Source organism: Apodemus sylvaticus, chromosome 5, assembly GCF_947179515.1.
Source record: "Apodemus sylvaticus chromosome 5, mApoSyl1.1, whole genome shotgun sequence".
NCBI lineage: Eukaryota > Metazoa > Chordata > Mammalia > Rodentia > Muridae > Apodemus > Apodemus sylvaticus.
Window position 1 is genome coordinate 104,545,246 of NC_067476.1, and position 23,175 is coordinate 104,568,420.

The 23,175-nt window shown below is 39.4% G+C and overlaps 1 protein-coding gene across 2 annotated transcripts in view; it reads left to right on the forward strand.

Moving 5' to 3' along the window:
• Golm2 (golgi membrane protein 2) overlaps positions 1–23,175 on the forward strand; it is a 78,787-nt gene that overhangs the window by 46,851 nt on the left and 8,761 nt on the right. The window contains exons 5-9 of one of the 2 annotated variants that reach the window (XM_052183413.1): positions 1,848–1,980; positions 2,795–2,875; positions 7,105–7,203; positions 8,182–8,352; positions 21,810–21,977. In XM_052183413.1, coding sequence (XP_052039373.1) covers positions 1,848–1,980; positions 2,795–2,875; positions 7,105–7,203; positions 8,182–8,352; positions 21,810–21,977 — 652 coding nt within the window. The remainder of the gene's footprint in view (positions 1–1,847; positions 1,981–2,794; positions 2,876–7,104; positions 7,204–8,181; positions 8,353–21,809; positions 21,978–23,175) is intronic. The other variant, XM_052183414.1, reaches the window with a different exon arrangement.

The window sequence follows — 23,175 nt, forward strand, 5'->3', positions numbered from 1 at the left end:
GATTTGTATAAAATTTGTAATTAAACGTAAAGAATGCGGGCTGGAGAGATGGCTCAGCGGTTAAGAGCACCGACTACTCTTCCAGAGGTCCTGAGTTCAATTCCCAGCAACCACATGATGGCTCACAGCCATCCGTAATGGGATCTGACACCCTCTTCTGGTGTGTCTGAAGACAGTTACAGTGTACTCACATATAATGAATAAATCTTAAAAAAAAAAAAAAAAGTAAAGAGTGACTCAGTAATAAAAAGTATTTCTTTATCCTTTGGTAACAAGTAAGGACCAGAAGTCAAGGTGTCAGGTTTTTGTTCTTAGCTTTTCCTCAGCTTCGCAGCAGAATATTGAGGGTGTTTTCAGTATCTCTCTAGTTTTCAGTCTAAAGATTGAAACAGTTGCAGTTTATTTGTCTCTGCTTTGAAGAGTGTGAGAATGAACTAGTGAAAGGCTTGAGTGATCAGCCGTTGTGGAGGTACTGAGTGTAGTTAGAGGTAGTGTTGAGACATGGAAGTGTATTGTTCAGAGGAGTACCTTGGCGTGGGAAAGGAAGGAGAGAAGCTTGCTGTAGTGCCATGTTATTCACTGAAAGCCTTTATCATTTTTCATCGTTTTGACAAAAATAGCTGACTAAACAACTTATAGCTGAAAACTTAAAAGAATATGATATTATGACATGGAGATATTATTAAAAATTCACAAGTAACATTTTGTAGTTTTTGTGATACACGAACAGAAAACCTGTACAGGTCAGAGGAGATTGAAGAAGACTTGAAGACCAAAACTCCTTACAGTATATACTGAGTTAAACCTTGGAATGGAAAAAAGATATAGTAGAAAAACTGGTTTAAAATATCTACACAAAGTCTGGAAGTTTAGTTAATAATTATACTTTTTTACTTTCTTTTCCTTTTGAGACAGGGTCTTGTGTAGCTCAGAGTGGACTTAAATTTCCTAGGTAGCCAAGGGTGGCCTTAGACCTTGGGTTTTCCTGATTTCATCTCCTGTGTGCTCTCATTAGAGATATATGGCATCCTGCCCAGCTTATGTGCTCCTGGGGAGCCAGCCCGGGCCTTTACAGATGGTAGGAAAGCCGTCTCCAGTCCAGTAACACTGTTGTCTTTGTTTTACAAGTTTATCATAGCAGTATCAGTTCTGACATGAGGAGAAACTGGGTACACAACAGCTAATTTTCTCCAAATCTAAAATTATTTCATGCTGGGCTGTAGTGGTACAACTTTTTAATCCCAGCACTCAGGAGGAAGAGGCAGAGGCAGGCAGATTTGCAGAGTGACTTCCAGAATAGCCAGGGCTACATAGAGAGACCATGTCTTGAAAACCAAAATAGATGGACAGAGAGACAGACTGATTTTTTTTCATAATAAAAACTTTCCTTAAAAACAACAAGGAGTCTCCTCACTAAATTATAAAAACATTTTAAGAAAGTTGCTTTATAAACTCTACATGGGGTCTTGTTCCTATAATCCCAGCACCTGGGAGGCAGAGGCAGGAAAATCAACAAACATTTGAGGCTAACCTGGTCTATTTTTCTCTAGGAAGTTCTAGAATAAAACTGTGACCTTGTTTCTTAAAAGAAGAAAGAGGTGGGTGGGGAGTAGACTATTAAAGTTATCCATTCGCACAAAAGTGATAACATTAAAAGGACAACATCTTTGTTAACTTGTTTTTATTTTTTGTTTTTTTTAATGTAATTTTGTAGCCCTTAGATGGTTCATTGTCAGGAACACACAGGAGAATACACACACACACACACACACACATTATTTTATCAGTGGCCTAATGATTCAAAACTAAAAAATACTTATTGTTACCAAATCTTTATCCAACAACAGGAGACCCATAAAATTCAATCAAATGATGGAAAGGAATTGGGTGGAAATGATCGTGCAGCACCTAAAAATATGCCTGAGAATGACGCAAGCAAGAGAGAGGACCCCTCAAGCAACCACCTTCCACGCGGGGAAGGTCAGTGTGTGTTGATACGAGGTTGACCATTTCTTCCTGTTTGGAAATATATTTAAATCATTAAAAACTTGTTTGAAGGCCGGGTGGTGGTGGCGCATGCCTGTAATCCCAGCACTCTGGGAGGCAGAGGCAGGCAGATTTCTGAGTTCGAGGACAGCCAGGGCTATACAGAGAAACCCTGTCTCCAAAAAAACCAAAATCCAAAAAAGCAAAAAAAAAAAAAAAAAACCAAAAAAAACCCAAAACAAACAAAAAAAAACTTGTTTGATATTCATTCTGAGATTATTTAATATCTGTATTGTTTAAAATTTTGGTCCTGTGATAAAGGAGAAAAAAATATTTTAGTTAAAACTAACTCAGGGCCAGGGAGTAGGCTCAGATGGCACTTCCTGTGCACCTATGACAACCAGGGTTCAGTTCCTCACATCTACACTCAAAAGTTGATGTAGTGGCACATATCTGTAACCCCAGAACTACAGTGAGGTAGGAGATGGAAACATATTTTTCTGGAAGTGATCAGGCCAGCTAACCTTGTTGATGAAGCACAGCGCACAGAACAAAGACCCTACCTCAGCAGTAGAAGGAAAGAGTTGACTCCCTTGACTGCCTTGACGTTATGTACACATGCATGCACGTACACACTGAAGAAAATATGTTTTTTTTAAATATTAAAAGGAAAAAAACAAAACTGAGTTTCAAACAAGGCGTTCACTTATAGTATGTGACATTAGAAACTGATTTTCACTTTCCTTCAAATCATTTTTGCTTTATATACACATAAACATAGTTGTACCTTATTTTGTTCCTTCTGCAGAACAAGTCAAACGAGTTGGTGATGCAGGGATGCCGGGAGTAGAAGAGAATGATCTAGCAAAAGTAGATGAGCTCCCCGCTGGTAAGTGAGCCTCACTGGAGAATTGAATTAAAGTTAAGTACATTGTTTTAAATGTGGCCACATTCTCTTTGATGTTGTTGTTTTCAGAGGGACTTCAACTATGTAGCCCTGGCTGGATTTTGACTTTTCCTGCCTCAGCTTCCTGAGTACACTTCCTGTAACTCTGTTCGTGCACCACCATACTCTGTTCTCTATTAATTTTGGCTTGGTTTGGTTTGGTTTTTGTAGAATCTAGAAAACTTACAGATGTATGTGTGTTTGGTATTGCTCATTAATTGCAAGAATTTAAAACAAACATTTTATTACATTTCTTTGGTGTGTGTGTGTGTTGAGGAGGTTAAGTGCATGCCATGCCCTGTGTGTGAAGGTCGGATAACTTGTGGGAGATGAATCACACTCATGTTGTTAGGCTTTGTGGCAGGTACCTTAACCCATTGGACTAGTTCTCTGGCCAATTGCCAGGATTTTATTTTTTTCTTTTTTAGAGATTTATTTTTATTTATTTAATGTATATGAGTGCTCTATCTGCATGTATACCTGCATGCCTGAAGAGGGCATCAGACCTTATTATACATGGTTTTGAGCCACCAGGTGGTTGCTGGGAATTGAACTGAATACCTCTGAAAAGCAGTCAGTGCTCTTAACTGCTGAGCCATCTCTCCAGGCCCAAGGGTTTCTTTTTTAATGGAGTTTTTATGTAGTTTTTGCTAAGTAAACAATCAGTTGAGAGAGAGAGAGAGAGAGAGAGAGAGAGAGAGAGAGAGAGAGAACGAGAGAACTCTATAAACATACCTTGCTCCTCTGTTACTACATTACTTCTAACGTTCTCTGGGAATATTATAAAGGTTTGTTTGTTTAATCCAGCCTTGTTTTACCTGTCTGTCTAAACCACTGGTTCTCAACCTTCCTAGTGCTGGGACTAATACAATTCCTCATGTTGTGGTGACCCCCCCTACTGTAAAATTATTTTTGCTACTTCATAACCTTAATTTTGCTACTGTTATGAATTATAAATATCTGTATTTTCTGAAACTCCTAGGTGACCCCTTTGAAATGGTCATTCAACCCTCAAAGGGGTCACAACCCACAGATTGAGAAACTCTGATCTAAGCCAAATTTATTTATTTATTTTTATTAATGTTTGAGACTTCCTTTTATATTCTGAATAGTTATCCTTTTGCCAAAGAACCACTTTATTTAAAACACTCCATTTTGCAGGCTTCTTCACTATTGATTTTCTGAGTCTGAAGTAATCCTGTTTGTCTTTTTTTTTTTTTTAAGATTTATTTATTATTCCAGGTAGTGGTGGCACACGCCTTTAATCCCAGCACTTGGGAGGCAGAGGCAGTTGGATTTCTGAGTTCGAGGCCACCCTGGTCTACAGAGTGAGTTCCAGGACAGCCAGGACTACACAGAAAAACCCTGTCTTGAAAAACCAAAAAAAAAAAAAAAAAAAATTATTATATGTAAAGTACACTGTAACTGTCTTTAGATATACCAGAAGAGGGCATCAAATCTTATTACAGATGATTGCGAGCCACTATGTTGTTGCTAGGATTTGAACTCAGGACCTTCGGAAGAGCAGTCAGTGCTCTTACTCGCTGAGCCATCTCTCCAGCCCGCCAAATTTATTTTAAAGTCACCTTGTTCTTAAGCAAGAGGCATTATAATATAAATCATAACATGACTGGTTATTATTTAGTAATGGAGACACTCTTGTCTTCTGCACTTGATCTTAGCCAGAAGGCCAAGAAACACTCTCCCTCGAACTTATGACTTATGCTAAGAACAGCACTTACCAGTAGATTTATAGACAGAACTAAGCTGCCCCTATCCATTAGCAAGTCACAGTTATGCTGTTAATTCTAGTGAAGTGCTATTCATTAAAGGCTTTGTGTGCAGATGTGTGGGGCATAGTGGATGGCAGTGGAAACAGGTGTAATGTGACAAAGTCTGCAGAAAACAACTCTGTGTGCTTGAGTGAGGTTTTCTCAGAGTAAATGCCAGACTTCTGTACTTAAGTTTAGACACTATGTAATAAGTGACATAAAATAATTTAAGCTATAAAAATGACTTAAGTAATATGTTCTAGTTAGGATAGACTAGGAAGCAATCTCTACTAGACATCTTCAAATTACAATATCCTAAAGAGACGAAGGTTTCTCTGCACTCATCTTAAAGCTTGATGCTCTTTCTGAACATCTGAGCAGTGGCTTCTGTCACGACTCCACATGTTCATATTAGCCTCCCATGTTGTAGAAGAAGGGAAAGAGAGATTATGTATGATTGGAATGTATTTGATGGCCCAAATAAGAAGTGACTTGTTCAAGCCAGACATGGTGACCCATGCCTTTAATCCCAGCACTCAGGAGGCAGAGGCAGGCAGATCTCTGGAATTTGAGGCCATCTTGATCTACAAATCAAGTTTCAGGACAGCCAGAGCTACAGAGAAACCCTGTCTCAAAAACAAACAAACAAACAAAACAAAACAAACAACATGGCATACTCTGTTTCATCTATATCTTCAATGTCCAAATTAAAAGCCCTTGTCCCTTAACCACAAGGGAAAGCTGGTTCTGTATCCAACAAAAATAAATAGGATCATACACCATCAAATTTACCACACTGATCTTTAGGAAGTAAAATGTGCCCATATTTATAAGTAGGAGATTCTATTTTTTTTCTTCCCCCCTTGTTTTTTTTTCCTTAGTTTCCTGTGAGCTGTCTGCTTTCCTGTCATATTCTCCTTCTGTGCAGGGATATATTGGAATGAGTGCTGATGCCTAAAAAGTAATCTTTCTTGTTGACCTTCATTTCTTAAGAGAGAAGAAATTTCTAACTCTAACCTTCTTGTTGGTAAAGCTCTTTGTACAAGTAACATTTCCCATCTTAAAAATAAAATTTTCAGGGGCTGGAGAAATGGTTCAGTGGTTAAAGAGTATTTAGTACTCTTGCAAAGGACCCAGGTTCAAATTCCAGCGTCCACGTGGTAGCTCACAACCATCTGCAAGTCCAGTTCCAGGAACTGACCCCTCTTCTGAACTCCACAGGCTTCAGCATGCACGTGGTACACATACATACACTCAGGCATGCACTCGTGCACACACACACACACACAAAATTAAAATAAATGTTTAAGACATAGAAAGTAAAAATTCCAGAGTCAAACATGGTAGTTCATACCTGTAATCTCAGCATGAGGACAGTAGTTATAGCCATGTTTGAGGCCAGCATGGGCTGAGTACTGAATTTCAAGCCCACCTGATCTACTAAATAAAACTCATATGTAGCTGGTCTTTGCTACTTTGTGGGTTCTCCCTTTATCCCCCTAGTTTCACTCCCTATTACTAGATAGGAGAGAAAGAAGGATAGAGAGGAGAAAGAGATCCCTGAATCTAATTTCTTTCCTTTTCTCTCTTTTTTGAGAACAACTACTAACAAACTGCAACCAACCCTCCTGAACAACCACCACCCACACCTGTCAGGGCTCTAGCATTTATATACCCTCTGAAAAGTTCCCAGAATTCCAAATGTCACACAACCGCAGGAACTATCTGCAGCTGGCAAACTCCTGCCTCTGCTAGGACATGAAGCAGATCACAGTCAGTGCTGCGGACAGTCTGAAGCAGCCCATATCCCACACCTGGGATTAAAACAAAAACAGATTCTTAGAATATTTCTGTGCTTTCTAAGGAAACCAAAATTCCAGAATTGTCACATAGTTATGTTTTGTTTTGTTATTTTAAATAGAGGGTTCAGCAGTGGACTCAGTGGATAAAAGCACATGCTACCACACCCAATGATCTTAGTTAAATCCCCATGACCCACCTTTTGGTATCCTGGCTCCCCTGCTCCCAACACACTCATCTGCACAAAATAAGAAATACAAATGTCATCAAAAATGTTGAGCAACTGAGAGTACTCTGTTCTTAATGTTTTACCTAATTAGCAAGTACTAATTTTTGCTTGTAATTATTTATATAAAAAGAGATTAACTTGTTTGTTTATTCATAAACTCTTTATTTAGGTGCCTGATTTATTCCAGGAATTGTTTGAATATGATAGCCAGCAGGACAGAATAGATATTTTTAATGTGCCAAGGATAAGGATTATAAAATTAGGATATACATAGACAGGATTTCTGTGGTGCTAATTTATTCTTAGTGTTTGTATTTTAGAAATCACAGTATTTTTAATGGAAATAATGTGGATCTAATTTTTTCTTACAGCTTTAAAGAAGCCGCCTGTGTTAGCTTCTCAACATGAAAGTCATCAGACAATCTCCCATCTTCCAACTGGACAGCCTCTCTCACCAAACATGGCTCCAGGTATGAAATCTCACTTAGCATTCCATTTGAGAACCAACTTATTGTTCAAGTGTTACTATTTAGCAGCATGGGGAAATAGCATTTGTTCTGGAAATTAATATATGTTTAAATGATTGGCGCATAACACATGCACACATACAATAGATGTGGAAATTGCTAGCTGAGGAAATTTCTGATTTCAATATTATTAGCCATTTAGAGTCTGGTGGGCTTGGGATGCAGCTCAGTAATAGAGCAATTCTCTAGCTTGTGTAAAACCATAGTTTCTCTTCTCAATTCTGGAAAAAAAAAATAAAGCCAAGATATTGATGAGATAAAAGACACAGCGAAGAAAAAAAGAGTTAAAAAATAACAACTATGGATCATTATACAGATGAAGATGACATAGATATTAAAAGTGTCAAAGCACTGGTAGATCTTAGAGATCTCTAGCAGCTGTTGGAAGTTTGGAAGGAGAAAAAATGAGTGCTGTTTCTCCTGTGTAGTGTATAATTTAATAATCATACAGACAAAAGAGCTAGTAGTCATTGGTGGAGGGACTTAGCTACAGATGAAGTGGCAGGTGATAGGATAGAGTAAGGCTTAATGACGAACCGGGTCTGTGGCCTCCAGTGTCAGATGGCCAGGATTTTTTGCCTTTCTTAAGCAGGTCATATGCAGTTGTTCTGTTAAAGAATTATATTCTTGGTTTGGAGATTTAGTTCATTGGGGTGCTTGCTTAGCAAGTACAAGGCCCAGGAGTTGGTACTTGACTACAAGAAAGGGTGGGGGTTACATTCTTAGCCAGGCAGTGGCGGTGGCAGCGGCAGTGGCAGCACAGGCCTTTAATCTTAGCACTCAGGAGGCAGAGGCAGGTGACTCTCTGAGTTCAAGGCCAGCATGGCCTATAGACAGTTTTAGGACAGCCAAGGCTACAAATAGAGACCCTGTCTCAAAAAAAAAAAAATTACATTCTTTTAATTCAATTTTATACTGCAGGTTCACGTCTAAACCAGAATGAAAATCCCAGTACTTCAAAACAGAACCCTTCAAATCCTCTTCAGCATATAATTCCAGGCCCAAACCTGGAGCGGGAACCCAGAATTCAAACAGACACTCTAAAGCAGGCCACCAGGGACAGAGCCAATGATTTCCACAAGTTGAAGCAAAGTAAGAATCAGTTGATGAATACTATGAATACTACGCTAACAGGAGTTCTTTAAATATATTTCTGTGCGAGACTGAATTGTGATTTCATTGTTATACTCTAACAGATGTGTAAAGAGAAAGTATAGTTCTGTTAAAATTTAAAAGAAAATAATTTTTAAATGGACAGAAAATAGTCTAAAGAAACTGTAAAAGGCTTATCATGGTCACTGTTAATAAATTTCAGGTGAGTTGATTTCTTAAAAAATGCTTAGTTTTGGGGCATTGAAACTATTTGGAGAAATAGAATAGATACACTTTGTGAGTCTCATGACAGAAACTTTCATTAGGAGGGTGGACCATTGAAAAGTGATTTGAAAAGTGGACCATTGGGGGAGAGCAGGTGCCTGGTGAGGCTGCTGTAGTGGAAGGAGGCCTGTATGCTTCCTGTCCATCCGTCCCAGTTATCGCTGCGTCATGGGGGTGTGAACACACTCAGAGCACTGTGGAATAAAGTTGGTTGCTTAGCTATTTCAGAGACTCTGATGCTGGTAAGCTAACATCTCTGAATCTGTGTAACTCTAGTTAGTGGATTCTTGGGATCTGACAGAAACCTGTGGTAGCGGAGGAATTTGCAGTTGGTGCTGGCTCTTAGGAAGGCTCCTCAAACTGCTTTCCATTCTGTTTTCTCTCCATGGCTTCTTCTCTCTTTCAGTTCTAAGTAGACAGAATGTTCAAAAGCTCCGGTAAGGGCAGCAGCTGTCCCAGAAACATGGTACTGTTTGCACACAGGCTGCTTATAAATTGAGAATTGGACAGCATATTTCATTTATTCAAATACTTATATTGTTTTCTAACAGTTACTTATATATATGTATATATAAATATATAATTTGGACTTTAATTGTCTTTCCTTCCATGATATTTTAAAGCATATTTGTGCAGTTTGATTAAAATGTTACATAGATGTTTTATTTGTAAGAATGTAGCTAACTTTTAAAAATGTTAAGAAAAAATTCTTTTCCTAAAGTCCCACTGTGGCTTGTGTGCTAGTTACCTGTTTCATTGCTGTAACAAAGCACCTGAGGAAGACAATTTAAGGAAGGGTATGTTTATTTTGGGTGTATTTACAGCCTATCTAGTAGGGGGGGGGGTATGTCACAGGAGTGGGAGGCAGCTGTGTACTGTGCCTCCTCAGGAAAGGCAGGGCTGAGTGTGCTCAGCTCACTTTGTCCTTTGGATTTAGTCTGGGATCTCTGCCCACCCACATTAGAGTGGGCCTTGCAACTTCAATTAATCTAATCTGGATAATCTTTCACCGACATGCCAGAGGTTAGTTTCTTCACTGAGTCTAGGTCTTAGCAAGTTGACAGTAACCATCACAGGCTGAAAAACTTTTCTCTCAACAAGGACAGGGGAGGACAACATTAAACAAGAGGTTTAAATGAGCTGGTCCTAGTGGCTCACACCTATAGTCCTTGGCACTTTGAAGGCTGAGACAGGGGGATCACAAATTTGAAACCAACCAGGGTTAGAAAGTTCAAGACCAGCTTGGACTGCATAGTGAAACCTTGTCTCACACATTAAAAGGTGTGTGTGGGAGGGGTGTCCTGAGGATGCATCTCAGTTGATAGAGTTTGCCTGTCAGGCATGAAGCCATGGACTTTATTCCTATCCCCACATACACTAGAAGTGACAATGCACACCTGTAATCTCAGCCTTAGGAGGAAGAAGCAGGAGTATGATGAGTCCAAGGGTACATGTTGAGTTTGGGGTACATGCAAGTCTTTAAAAAAACAGGAAAGAAAAAGAAAAAATACTAATACAGTGCTGGTAAGATGGCTCAGTGAGGCAAGGCGCTTGCTGACAGCGATGTTCTGAGTTTGATCCCCAGGACCAACACAGTAAAAGAAAAGAGACAACTGGCCATTGCAAACTTTCCTTTGACTCCACATGCATATGCAACATCACACGTGTACTCAGGCACATGCGTATACACAAACGATGTTAAATGTTAAAAAGCAGTTTATAATAATAATAAAGCTCTTAATTGGTCACCTAGATTCTCTTATAGCATTGACCCTACAGAATTTTTTGCTAGTATCAATTTATATTTTAGTATATATAGATTAATTTGTAGGTAAAGAATGCTGGGAAATTACTCTCTGTAAATTATTTTGGGAGGACACTTTCTGAGCCTTAAATTATTTTCCATGTATCATTAATGAATATGAAGAACTGAAATCAGTGTATGTATACTTTTAAAGAAAAACTGTGTTTTGCCTACATGTATGTATATGTACCATGTACATGCAGTACCTTTGGAGGCCAGGAGACAGTGCTGGGCCTCCTAGAACTGGAGTTACTGGCAGTCATGAATCACTGTTTGGGTACTGAGAGCTGAATCTTGTTCTCTGCAAGAGTAGCGAGTGCTCTAAATTACTGAATGTCTCTCCAGCCCCAAAGTACTGTTTTTAAATTCATATCAGTTGATATTGTTTGAAATATGTCCTTTGTAGGGTGATGGGGGCAGGGTCTTGCTATGGCCCAGGGTGACCTAGAACTTGTAGTCTTTGCCTGTCTCAGCTTCTTAGCTGTTAGTGTTACAGGCATGCACCAGCTCTCTTACATACCTTTTGGTTTTATCTTTAATTTTATGTCAATGGGTGTTTTGTCTGCATGTATGTCTTTGTACCACCTATGTGCCTGGTGCTTGTGGAGGTCAGAAGAGGGTGTCAGATCCACAAAACAGGAGTTACAGGCAGTTGTGAACTACCATATTGGTACTAGGAATCGAACCCAGGTCCTCTGGAAAAGAGGCCATCTTAAGGCTGAGTCATCTCTCCAATAATTTTGTATTGTCATTAAAATACACACACATTACATACACACAAAATACATATATTCTTTGTATGTGTGCATGTGCGTGTGTGAGTGTGGGCCCCAGTGGCAGTCACAGTGCTTAACCAGTCAGAGGACATCTTGAGGTGTGCCTCACCTTTACTCTGGCTCTTCCCTTCCCCTGTTAGGACAGCTGCTTGCTCTGTGTTCTCCACAGAACTTCTTAAAACGTTCCTGCCTCTGCTCCCATCTACCCACAGGAATACAGTTGCTACGGTTATATGTCTGATGTTTACAGGAATCCTGGGTTTTGAGCTTGGGCCTTTATATTTGAGCATACATTTATCCACTGAGCCATCTGCCCAGACCACATACACATTTTTAATATCTATATTCCATTATGCTTTTTACTCTTACTATCTAGATTATTTCATTTTTTAATTTTAATCATGAATTTTTCCAGATTGTTTATTCCTCCTACTTTAAATTCAAGTGTAGTTCAGAGACTGGATTGCTGAGTCAAAGGCTTGTCCACCTTTAGAGCAGTTCTCAGGGTCGGGGTTAGTCGCTGCCCTGTGTTAATCTCTTACAGGACATTTAGAATATAAGAGCTCCTCAGGGTGTGTTAGTGGGGTAGAGGTGGAGCCCAGTGGTAGCTCACTTCCAGTACAAGGCCCTGGGCTCAGTCTCTAGCCTTGTCTTTTAAAAATAATATTTTATTGTTTTTGAGGCAAAATCTCACTATATTGCCCAGGCTGACCTGAACAGAAGTTCAGTTAACTGGACTCAAGAGATCCTCCTCTTTAGCCTCTTAGGCAGCCTAGCTACCTATGTTGTTTTATATGAGGAATTTTATTTTAATGATTTCCTGGTATGTAATCTGTATATTGATTTTTTTAAAAATCATTTACCCTGAAATTTTTATAATTGTTTCTATATACTTATATCAGAACTTTTAGAAAAATTCATATATTAGTCTTTAATAAATGACTTTAAAACTGTTTATCCTACTCTAGTACCTACTCTTTCCTGGTAGAGGGCTTTATTTATTTTTGTATTTTTAAAAAAACATTTTTTTTTCGAGACAGGGTTTCTCTGTGTAGCCCTGGCTGTCCTGGAACTCACTCTGTAGACCAGGCTGGCCTCCAACTCAGAAATCCGCCTGCCTCTGCCTCTCAAGTGCTGAGATTAAAGGCATGCGCCACCACCGTCCGGCTTAAAAATTTTAAGTGTATGTGTATTTTGGGAGTGAAGCATGTGCAGGTCCCCATAGAGACATGAAATGGACTCCAGGGGGAGCTACAGGGAAAGTTGTGAGCCCATGTGGGTGCTGGGAATTGAATTGTCATCCTCTGGAAGAACCCTGAACCCATTAAATTGTCATTTCTCTGTTCTCTCCTTAGAGCCCTGGCAACCACCAACCTGGTCTTACAGATATTTCAATAAGTAGAATCATAAAATATGCGGCCTTAAACCAAACATGGTGGTACACTCCATGAGCTCAGCATCTGAGGAGTGAAGGCCAGAGGATCGAGGTTCAAGCTGCCCGTGGGCCAGGCTTCTTCCATGTGTCAGTGCTGTGGGATGTGTTACTGTTGGGTTCCTCTGAGCTAGGCAGTGGTTAGGGTGTGGAAGCCTTTGTTCATTCAGCTGTTGATGGGCACTTGGGATATTTCTACTTTTTGAGGATTATAAGGAGTATTGCCATGAAGATTCATGCACAGATTTCTTGCTAACACCCATCTAAAGCTCTTTGGATATGTACCTAGATGTGGAATTGCTGAGTCACATAATAATTCTATGTTTAGCTTTTTGAGGAACTGCCAGGCTGTTTTCCATAACAGCTGCACCGTTTTATTAATACATTCCTTCCTGAAATATGGAAGAGTTCCAAGGCAGGGATACAACTCTGTTGGTAGAGCTTGCCTAGCATGCAGGAACCCCTGGCCTGTCTTTGATAACCAGCACTACATACAGATTTCTAATCTCAGCTTCCATAGTGAGTTTGAGGCCAGCCTAGGCTACGTTGAGAACCCGTCTTTTTTTTTTTTTTTTTTTTTCAAGTTTCAGTTTCTCCACCCCGCCAGTCACACTTATTCTTTTTCCATCACTGGCTTTTTCTCTCTGTGCTGCCAACCTACTGGATGTGATGAGGTATTTCATTTCTCCTACTCTTTGGTTTTCAGTGCTGGGGATAAGACCGGGCCTTGCACTGGCATCCTAGGCTTCAGGCCTTTCGGTTTTGATTTGTGCCTCTAAACCCTAAGCTCCTTTTGGTGCTCTGTTTGGATATACTCTGGGAGAAATGTCCATTTAAAAAGTCCTTTGCCCAGTTTAAAAATTGGATTTTGTTGTTGTTAAGCTGTAAGAGTTTATTACATTTTGGGGATACTATATCTATTATTTTTCTGTGTGTATTGGATGCTAGAGCCGCTGTGTATTTCTCTCTCTCTCTCTCTCTCTCTCTCTCTCTCTCTCTCTCTCTCTCTCTCTGTGTGTGTGTGTGTGTGTGTGTGTGTATTTTGATTTTGAGACAGGGTCTCTTTATTTTTATTTTTTGGTTTTTTTGGATTTTGTTTTTTTTTTGAGACAGGGTTTCTCTGTGTAGCCCTGGCTGCCCTGGAGCTCACTCTGTAGCCCAGGCTGGCCTCAAACTCAGAAATCTGCCTGCCTCTGCCTCCTGAGTGCTGGGATTACAGGCATGCTCCACCACCGCCCAGCTATGAGACAGGGTCTCTTTATATAGTCCTTAATGCCTTAATGTCCTGCTGGAACTTATTCTGCAGACCAGGCTGGGTTTTTTGTTTGTTTGTTTTTGTTATTATTTATTATATGTAAGTACACTGTAGCTTCTTCAGACACTCCAGAAGAGGGCATCAGATCTCTTTAAGGATGGTTGTGAGCCACCATGTGGGTGCCTGGAGTTGAACTCATGACCTTTGGATAAGAGCAGTCAGTGCTCTTACCAGCTGAGCCATCTCTCCAGTCCTCAGGCTGTTCTTGAACTCAGAGATGTGCTTTTTTCTGCCTCCTGAGTGCTGAGATTAAAGGTATGGGCCATCACCATAAGGCATTTTTCTCAATTCTGTGGGCTGCTTTCTTACTATCCCACTAATTTCAAACCCTAGCACCACCAAAGGGGATGGGGGAAGACTCCCATTGAATAATATTAACATTCTTTTTTTTTTTTTTTTTGGTTTTTTTGGATTTGTTTTTTTTTTCAAGACAGGGTTTCTCTGTACAGTCCTGGCTGTCCTGGAGTTTACTCTGTAGACCAGGCTGGCCTTGAACTCAGAAATCTGCCTGCCTCTGCCTCCCAGAGTGCTGGGATTACAGGCGTGTGCCACCACCGCCCGGCTCGAATAATATTAACATTCTTACCAAAAATCAATTGACCACCAATGTATAGGTTTAATTCTGGATTATGAATTATGTTCTGTAGTGTACATGTCTGTCCACATTTCAAGATCATACTGTTCTGATTATCATAATCCATCAAAGTAGTTTAGAGACTGTGACTTGAGAATCATTCAGCTGTGTTTTTGTTCCTCAAAAAAACAGAAAAACAAAACAAAACAAACCTCCCAAACAATAACAGCAAAATGAAGAAGCGAACTTCTCCAAAAACATAAAAACTTTTTGCTGTTATTTCTGCTATTCACAATCCCTTGCAATTGTGTGAGGTTGTTTTTAAAAGGATCTGTTCTGCTCTAAAGACCGTTTGTTATCTCACTGTGTGTGTGTGTGTGTGTGTGTGTGTGTGTGTGTGTGTTGGGGAGTATATTTATATACTTATGTTTGTGCACACGTGTGTAGAGGTCAGAGATTGGTGTCTTCTGTAATTGCTCTCCCTGAATTTCTGAGACTAGGTTTCTCACTGAACCTGGAGCTCACTCCTGTGGCTCGACTGGATGACCAGCTAACCAGCCCCAGGCCCTATCCCCACTTCTCAGCACAGTCTAGGAATGTGTCTCATTGTCAGACTTCCTGTTGTTTTTTTTTTCTCAATTTGGGCTCTAGGGATCACTTTGGGTTCTAGTGGTTATGCAACAAGTGTTTTCCCTGGTGAACTCTATTCCTGGCCCCAGCAGTTAGGTTAGAAATTGCATAACTGTAGACCCCATCTGAGAATATTGCCATCTTCATAGTAATCGTGCCGTCTCATTTATTTACATCGTCTTTAATTTCTTTCAGCAGTGTTTGTATATAAATTTTGTGTTACCTCTGTTTAAATATCCCTTACTATCTTAGTTCTGCTTGTGTTATTAATTTTCAGATTCTTCAGTGCTTGCAGCTTAGAACCAGTTCAGTTTAGAACCAGTGCTGGTTTTACTTGTCTGTTTTGTCTCTTGCAGCCTCCCTGAATTTGATGTAAAAGGTTTTTTTGTTTTTGTTTGAAGAAGTTTGCTTCTTCATTTTCTTGTTGTTATTGTTTGATTGGGAGGTTTATTTTGTTTTGTTTTTCTGTTTTGTCTTCTAGTTTTTTTATTTTTTAAAGAGTCATTTATTTTATATGTGTATATGTGCATGAATATATGCATGTGTACCATATAAATGTAACTGCCCATGGACTCCAGAAGAGGGTATTAGATCCTCTGAAACTGTAGTTACAGACTTTTTTTTTTGTTTTTTGTTTTTTGTTTGTTTGTTTGTTTGGGTTTTTTTGTTTTTGTTTTTGTTTTGTTTTTTTTTTTTTTTGGATTTTGTGTTTTCAAGACAGGGTTTCTCTTTGTAGCCCTGGCTGTCCTGGAACTCACTCTGTAGACCAGGCTGGCGTCGAACTCAGAAATCCACCTGCCTCTGCCTCCCAGAGTGCTGGGATTACAGAGTGTGCCACCACCTCCTGGCCAGTTACAGGCATTTTTTTAAAGTTGCCTGATTAGATGCTGGCAACAGAACCTAGGTCCTCTCCAAAAGTACCAAGTACTCTTAACTATTGAGACATCTCAGCTCCTCATTGTTAATGTTTGAGATATTCTTGCTGTGTAGCTTTGATTAACTTGAACACAAATCAGTCATCCAGCCAGGAAGGGGATAGTGCTTGTGGTCTAATATTCACATTTAAATACATTAAATTATCTCACTTAAAGCTTTTTTTTTTTTTGACCAGGGGTGGTGGCACATACCTTTAATAATCCCAGCCCTTGGGAGACAGGGTGTTGTAAAGGCCTGCCTAGTTTTCAAAGTAAGTTCTAGGCCTGCTAAAGCTACACAGTAAGACCCTGTTCAAATAAATAAATAAATAAATAAATAAATAAAGTCACACAGTAAGACCTTGTTCCAATCAATCAATCAATCAATCAATCAGGCTACACAGTGATACCCTGTTTAAGTAAATAAATACATAAGTAGAAAAAGAGCAAACTTCAGTATTGTTGAGGATTTCACACAATGTGCATTGACCATTGACTCTGCCTAAATCTCCAGATTCGTGCCACTTCCTAACCACCCAGTTTTGTCTTTCATGTTGCCTGTGTATTATTTGTGTGGCCTTCCACTTCAGTGTGCTTTCCTTGCTAGGGAAACTACGCTCTTAATGAATGAAAACTGACTTCTCCTGCCAGGCAGTGGTGGTGCACGCCTTTGGGCCCAGCACTAAGGAGGTAGAAGCAGGTGGATCTCTGAGTTTGAGGCCAGTCTGGTCTACAGAAGGAGCTCGAGGACAGCCAGGGCTACACAGAGGAACTCTATCTTGAAAAACCATAAAAGGATAAAACAAAAACAAATAATCAAACAAAACTCTGACTTCTCCCTTTCCCAGAAGTTATCAATTGCCAATAAGTCCTTAGCTATGGGTGACTTGGTGCCTGCTTCCGATCTCCATGTTGGGATGTGTGTGTGTGTGTGTGTGTGTGTGTGTGTGTGTGTGTGTGTGTATTTCGTATGATATGTAGCTGCCCTGTTTATAAGACACTGTGCCCTTACAGTCATCCTCCACCTCCTCTTATATTCTTTTCTCCCCCATCTTCCACAATGATCCCAGAGCTTTGAGACGAGAGGAGGTCTGATATACATGTCCTGTTTCGGTTTAGACATTCTGCAGTCTTATTCTCTGAGCCTTGCCCAGCTGTGAGTATCTGCGCTCATCATCATCTTCTGTGATGTAAAGTTTCACTGCTGAGGGCTGAGACGGATTTATCTACCTGTTAATGATAAGCCACTGGGAGTTGGTTCAATACCATATCTATTTTGGAGAATAATGTTTTTTCCTGTAGGGCCTATGACATGTTCAGCCATACAGGTTCTTGGCCCTAGTAATAGTGCCAGGTATGGGTTTCCTTTTATGAAACAGGCCTTACATCCTAACAGAAAATAGTTACTTCCATGATGGTCATGACACTGCTCCTCCCGTGGGCTTGTCTTTTTTGTTTGTTTGTTTGTTTTGTTTTGTTTTGAATTTGGTTTTTTCAATACAGGGTTTCTCTGTATAGCCCTGGCTATCCTGGAACTCACTCTGTAGACCAGGCTGGCCTCGAACTCAGAAATCTGCCTGCCTCTGCCTCTGCCTCTGCCTCCCAGAGTACTGGGATTACAGGCGTGCACCACCACTGCCCAGCGCTGTGGGCTTGTCTTGCCAGACCATTCCTTAAGGTAGCTCTCAGGACTCACAGCTGGATTAGACCGATGATCACAGGGTTCACAGCTGGATGATGCTGATCGTAATTTGTTTCCTCCAGTAGCATGCATAGTACCTTCCTACACTGTGAAAGCTAGCCAGTAGGGATAAAACTTCCACATCTCTTGTCAGACTGCTCTGAGGATTGCAGGTTTGACTTACACCTTCTTTACATACATGTTAAAGCTTGAGACTGCTTCTCAAGTGCTGGGAGCAGAGTTCAGGGCATGCACACTAGGCATGTGCTCTACCACCCAGCTCATAAGCCTAACACTGTCATGTGGAAGTGGGAATACTCTTTAATGTGTTTATTCTGTTTTTAGCAAACTTTTACCATATTTTGAAATGTCACTGTATGATCATGAATTTGGTACAGCCCTAACTCATGTCTACATTATCTTGTCCATGTCAGTTTCTCTTCTCATACTACTTCAAGCCATAGAGCATACTTCCATTAGTATACAGCTTGTCACATTATTGTGTAAGTCTCTGTTTTCTTTGTCTTGTCTGCTACAGTAGTGGCTTCAATAGTGTTAGAGTGTCTCACTTCTCGTTTTCCTAGCCTATTAAGCATGTGTTAAGCATGGATAAGGTTGTCCTGTCAGTATTTTAATTTTATTTCTTTAGATAAAAATTATTTACATAATCATATTTAATGTAAAATTAATGTCTTCAATTTATGTTTAGTTACAAGATTCTCAGTTCTAAACTTTTTGTATTCTCTTATACTTCAAAATTATAAGGCACTACATGCCTTTAATCCTGAAACTCCTGAGGTACAGACAGTTGAATCTCTGAAATCCTGGCCAGTCTGATTTACAAATGAGCTCTAGACCAGTCAGAGCTACAAGGTGATACCCTGTCTCAAGAAAATAAATGAATCTGTGTGTGTGTGTGTGTGTGTGTGTGTACCCTATCAGTAGGGTAGAGGGGCTCACTAGTGGACTAGCTTAACTGAAATGAAGAACTCTTGATTCAGTTAGGAGATTCTTTTATCTTAAGGGGGGAGAAGTTTGGGGACCAGAGATGAACTCTGAAGTGAAGAATGCCTATACTTTTGCAGAAGACCTGAGTTTGTCTCCCAGCATGCATGTTTCACAGCTACCTATAGCTCCAGCTCTAAAGAATTCAGCATCTTCTGACCTCTGCAGGCATCACGTACACATCACACACATACAGACATACAAATCACACACACAATAAACAAATCTTTTTGTTTGTTTGTTTTTTGGGGTTTTTTTTTTTTTTTTTTGGATTTGGTTTTTTCGAGACAGGGTTTCTCTGTGTAGCTCTCGCTGTCCTGGAACTCAGTCTGTAGACCAGGCTGGCCGTGAACTCAGAAATCCGCCTGCCTCTGCCTCCCAAGTGCTGGGATTAAAGGCGTGCGCCACCACCGCCCGGCTCAAACAAATCTTTTTAAAAGGGTGGGGGGGAGATGTCTCAGCAATTAAGAGTGCATATCCCCTTTGAAGAGAATCTGAATTTGGTTTACAGTGCCCACATCAGGTAGCTTACAATTGCCTATAACTCTGGCTGCAGAGGATTCCCACTCCTATGTGCTCTGTGGGTTCCAAAACACACCTGAGGGAGAGAGAGAGAAAAAAAAGAAGACTGCTATAATTCCCAAATAGAAATGAGGCGAATTTACTGAGGACCTGAATTCCATTCCTAAAAGGCACATGGTAGGGGAGAGAGGGCCAAGCTGTACTTGACCGATGCACACACACTGAAGCAGGTGTGCGAACACACATACTAAATAAATGTAATAAATACTGGGAATTGCTGGGTGGTGGTGGCACACTCCCTAAATCCCAGCACTTGAAAAGCAGAGACAAGTTCATCTCTTGTGAGTTTGACACAACCTTGGTCTACATAGTGAGTTCAGGGATAGCCAGGATTACACAAAGAAACTTGTTTCGAAAAAACACAACCTCCTTCCACTCCAAAAAATATTGGTAATCATTTCCAATTTTAAAAGATGATATAGATCCACAACTCCAAGTTGGGTGGATATGGCCACAGGTCATAAAGCTTTCTATCTCTGAAAAAGATTTGACAAAATTTTATGAGCATATAGATATAGTACAATTAAACATAAATTGCCAAATTTAATGAAAGTCTGACATTCCTAAAATTGTAATCTCCAGATAAACAAGTAGGTTTAACTTTCAGCTTTAATCCCAAATATTTCTTCACCTATTTGGAATGTAGTTAAAAAAACAAAACAAAATAATAGCGGGGTATGGCATTGCACATCTTTAACCCCAGCACTCAAAGAGGCAGAGGCAGGCAGACCTCTGAGTTTGAGGCCAGTCTGGTTTACACAGAGTTCCAGGACAGCCAGGGCTCCGCAGGGAAACCCTGTCTAGTGCTGTGGTGAGAATTACAGAGATCTGAGAGTAATTGTCGGAGTCGTTCTTCTCCTTTACCTTTACCTTTACCTTACCGTGGGTTCCCAGATTGACTCAGGCCATCAGACTTTTGCACTTTTACTAGCTGAATATCTCTCCTGCCCTTAATATTACTTATGGTTAAATTTAATGTTAAAGTGGTTTGTAGCATTTTTATTGCTTTGTTTGTCATAGTTCTAGGAATTGAGCACATAATCTAGACAAGTGATCTACCTACCACTAAGCTTTATTTCCAGCTCACAATAGTTATGAATATTTGTGAATTAGATCTTATGCACCTAGCACGTTTTCTTTCACAACTTGGAATATATGTGTCAGAGAAAGACTCAATACCTGCTGAACCACCTCACTGGCCCTATTGTTGCTTTTAAATGTGCAGGTACTGAACACCTTTTTATGTTAGATATTAGGTTTATTACCCATCTTGATTTTTCATTGTTATGAAAGTATATAATGGTTTGACATAGACCAACTTCTTTAAGCTTCCATTAACATTTAAAAAACATGAACTAGGAAATAGGAAGGATAAGCTAGGATTTTTTTCAAGGCAAACACTAGTAGGGATTCTGATCTGTACTGTCTGCTAATGCCTCCCTAGAAGCTCATGGATATGGAATTTGAAGTAGCCTTCAGATGGTGTTATTTTGATTGCATAGAACTAACTCATTGATTACTTTAAAAATAAATTTTGGTGCTGGAGGGATGACTCAGTGGTTAAGAGCACTGACTGCTCTTCCAGAGGTCCTGAGTTCAATTCCCAGCAACCACATGGTAGCTCACAACCATCCATAAAGATATCTAATGCCCTCTTCTGGTGTGTTTGACGATAGCTACAGTGTATTCATATACATTAAATAATTTAAAACATTAAAAAAAAATTTCAAATTATTCATGAATGACATTTCATATAGCAGTAAATGACTACATATTTTAAATGTATATTATATATAGTAATACAATGACTTAGCCCCTTCTCTAAAGTGTCATTTTCAACCAGTACTTACATTAAAGAAATTATAAGTTAGTAGAAAAGGAATTTCAAACATGGAACCTTTTCTTTAAGAAAACTTTCAAGTCACCAGCACTGGGGACACTAGTCTTAGCGACACAATAGTAAGACTTTGTCTTAACCAAAAGACAGACAGCAGTAAAAAAATTTTTTTTGACTTTCTGTGTAGCCCTGGCTGTCCTGGAACTTACTCTGTAGACCAGGCTGACCTTGAACTCAAAGATATGCATGCCCCTGCCTACCAAGTGCTGGGATTAACATGTGTTACCATGGTTGACAGAAAACATTAGATCTTAATAGGAAACACTAAACACAAAAGAAAAAATTTTGAATACATTTTATTTTGGGGTACAATTAGGGATGTAGCTGCTGCTTAGCCTACTACTCTTTTGTAGTATGATCAATAAACTACTTTTCTAAAAGGTATTTTGAGTCTTCATTCTTAATTACTTTTGTCTTATGTAACCTTCATAAAATGTGTTCTTTTGTGACCAGTACCCTGAAAGTTGCTGGGTTTCCCTTGCCTGCTTTCTCATCTGTCTTCAGTATAGGTCCCTTCTTTTCTGCTCTTTACTCTTGAATTAATCCTCTACCTACTTCACAGGCCGGTTCTTTGATGAAAATGAATCCCCTGTTGATCCGCAGCATGGCTCTAAACTGGCGGATTATAATGGGGATGATGGTAACGTAGGTGAGTATGAGGCAGACAAGCAGGCCGAGCTGGCTTACAATGAGGAAGAAGATGGTGATGGTGGCGAGGAAGACGTCCAAGGTGAGCGTGGCCTGGCTTCCATGCTGTGACCGTGAAACTCACCTCCTAGGTTTTGGTTGAATTTGTGTAGAATTTTCCCCACTTGTAAGCACAGTAGTATCTTTATCTTAAATCAAGAGGTTCTGTATAATTTTTCAACTTTGAGAACTATTTTATGATAGTACAAGTTATCTATGAATAATTTGAAGTTTTTTTCCATTTTTACATTATCTTATATATATTATTGATGTGATAATATAAAATTCTGAGTCCTCAAAATTTTTAGAATTAAATTGTTTGAAATGGCATTACTTAAGGCAAATACTTTCAGGAAGCATCTTTTAAAAATCTCAATGGAAAACATTCACTATTACAAGTATGTATAGATATTGGCTTAACAGCCTTTTTGTTAAAACAAAGCCACAACTGAAATATGGTCTCCATAATGAACAGAAATTTACTCTGCTGCTGGTGGAACACTAGAAGGTTGAATGCTCTGAGAACCTAAACATTTATATTTCATGAAGGGTTTGTAAGATTTGTCTTCATGTTTAATACACAGATTCAACACATTTTTTTTTCTTGTTAACTGCTGCTTCTGAGCTTTTAACTTAGTAAAAGTTCAGGATCTTACCTGTGTGCACACCTCAGACCACAATGCTGTGCCGTAGTGGGGCTTTGGGTTTCTTTTTTGCCAGCTTGTATTTATTGAATCTATAAAAGTTACCCATAATCTTAGGGAAAATGTAAGATTTTTGTAGTACAGTGCATTAGTTTTCTGCTCTAACCAGTTTGATTTCTTACTTCTTTTTATAGTTATTAAAAAATTTACTTCAGGTTCAGAATAAGAGTTATGTTTTTTTTAAACTTAGAGAATAATATAACTGCCCTTGAATACTATATAGTCAGAATAAAGGGAAACCCAGCCATCCCCTTCCTAGGTATTGCCTTGTGGCCCACCCTAGTTTAGGGATAAATATAGTTATTGGTGAAGAGATTAATAAGTACTGGGAGTTCTGTAAGGACATCATCACTTTCTTGTTGCTTTTATGATTTGATTGAATTATATTTGTTTGCCATTATCTGTAACACTTTACAGCATCTTCATTCATGTTTGTCCCATCACCTGTTAGATTGTAAGCTCTTGGAGAGCAGGAATTTTCATTTATTTTACCTTGTATTTAATTCGTGTTCTTTTTGTGTCCACTCTCCCATAGTA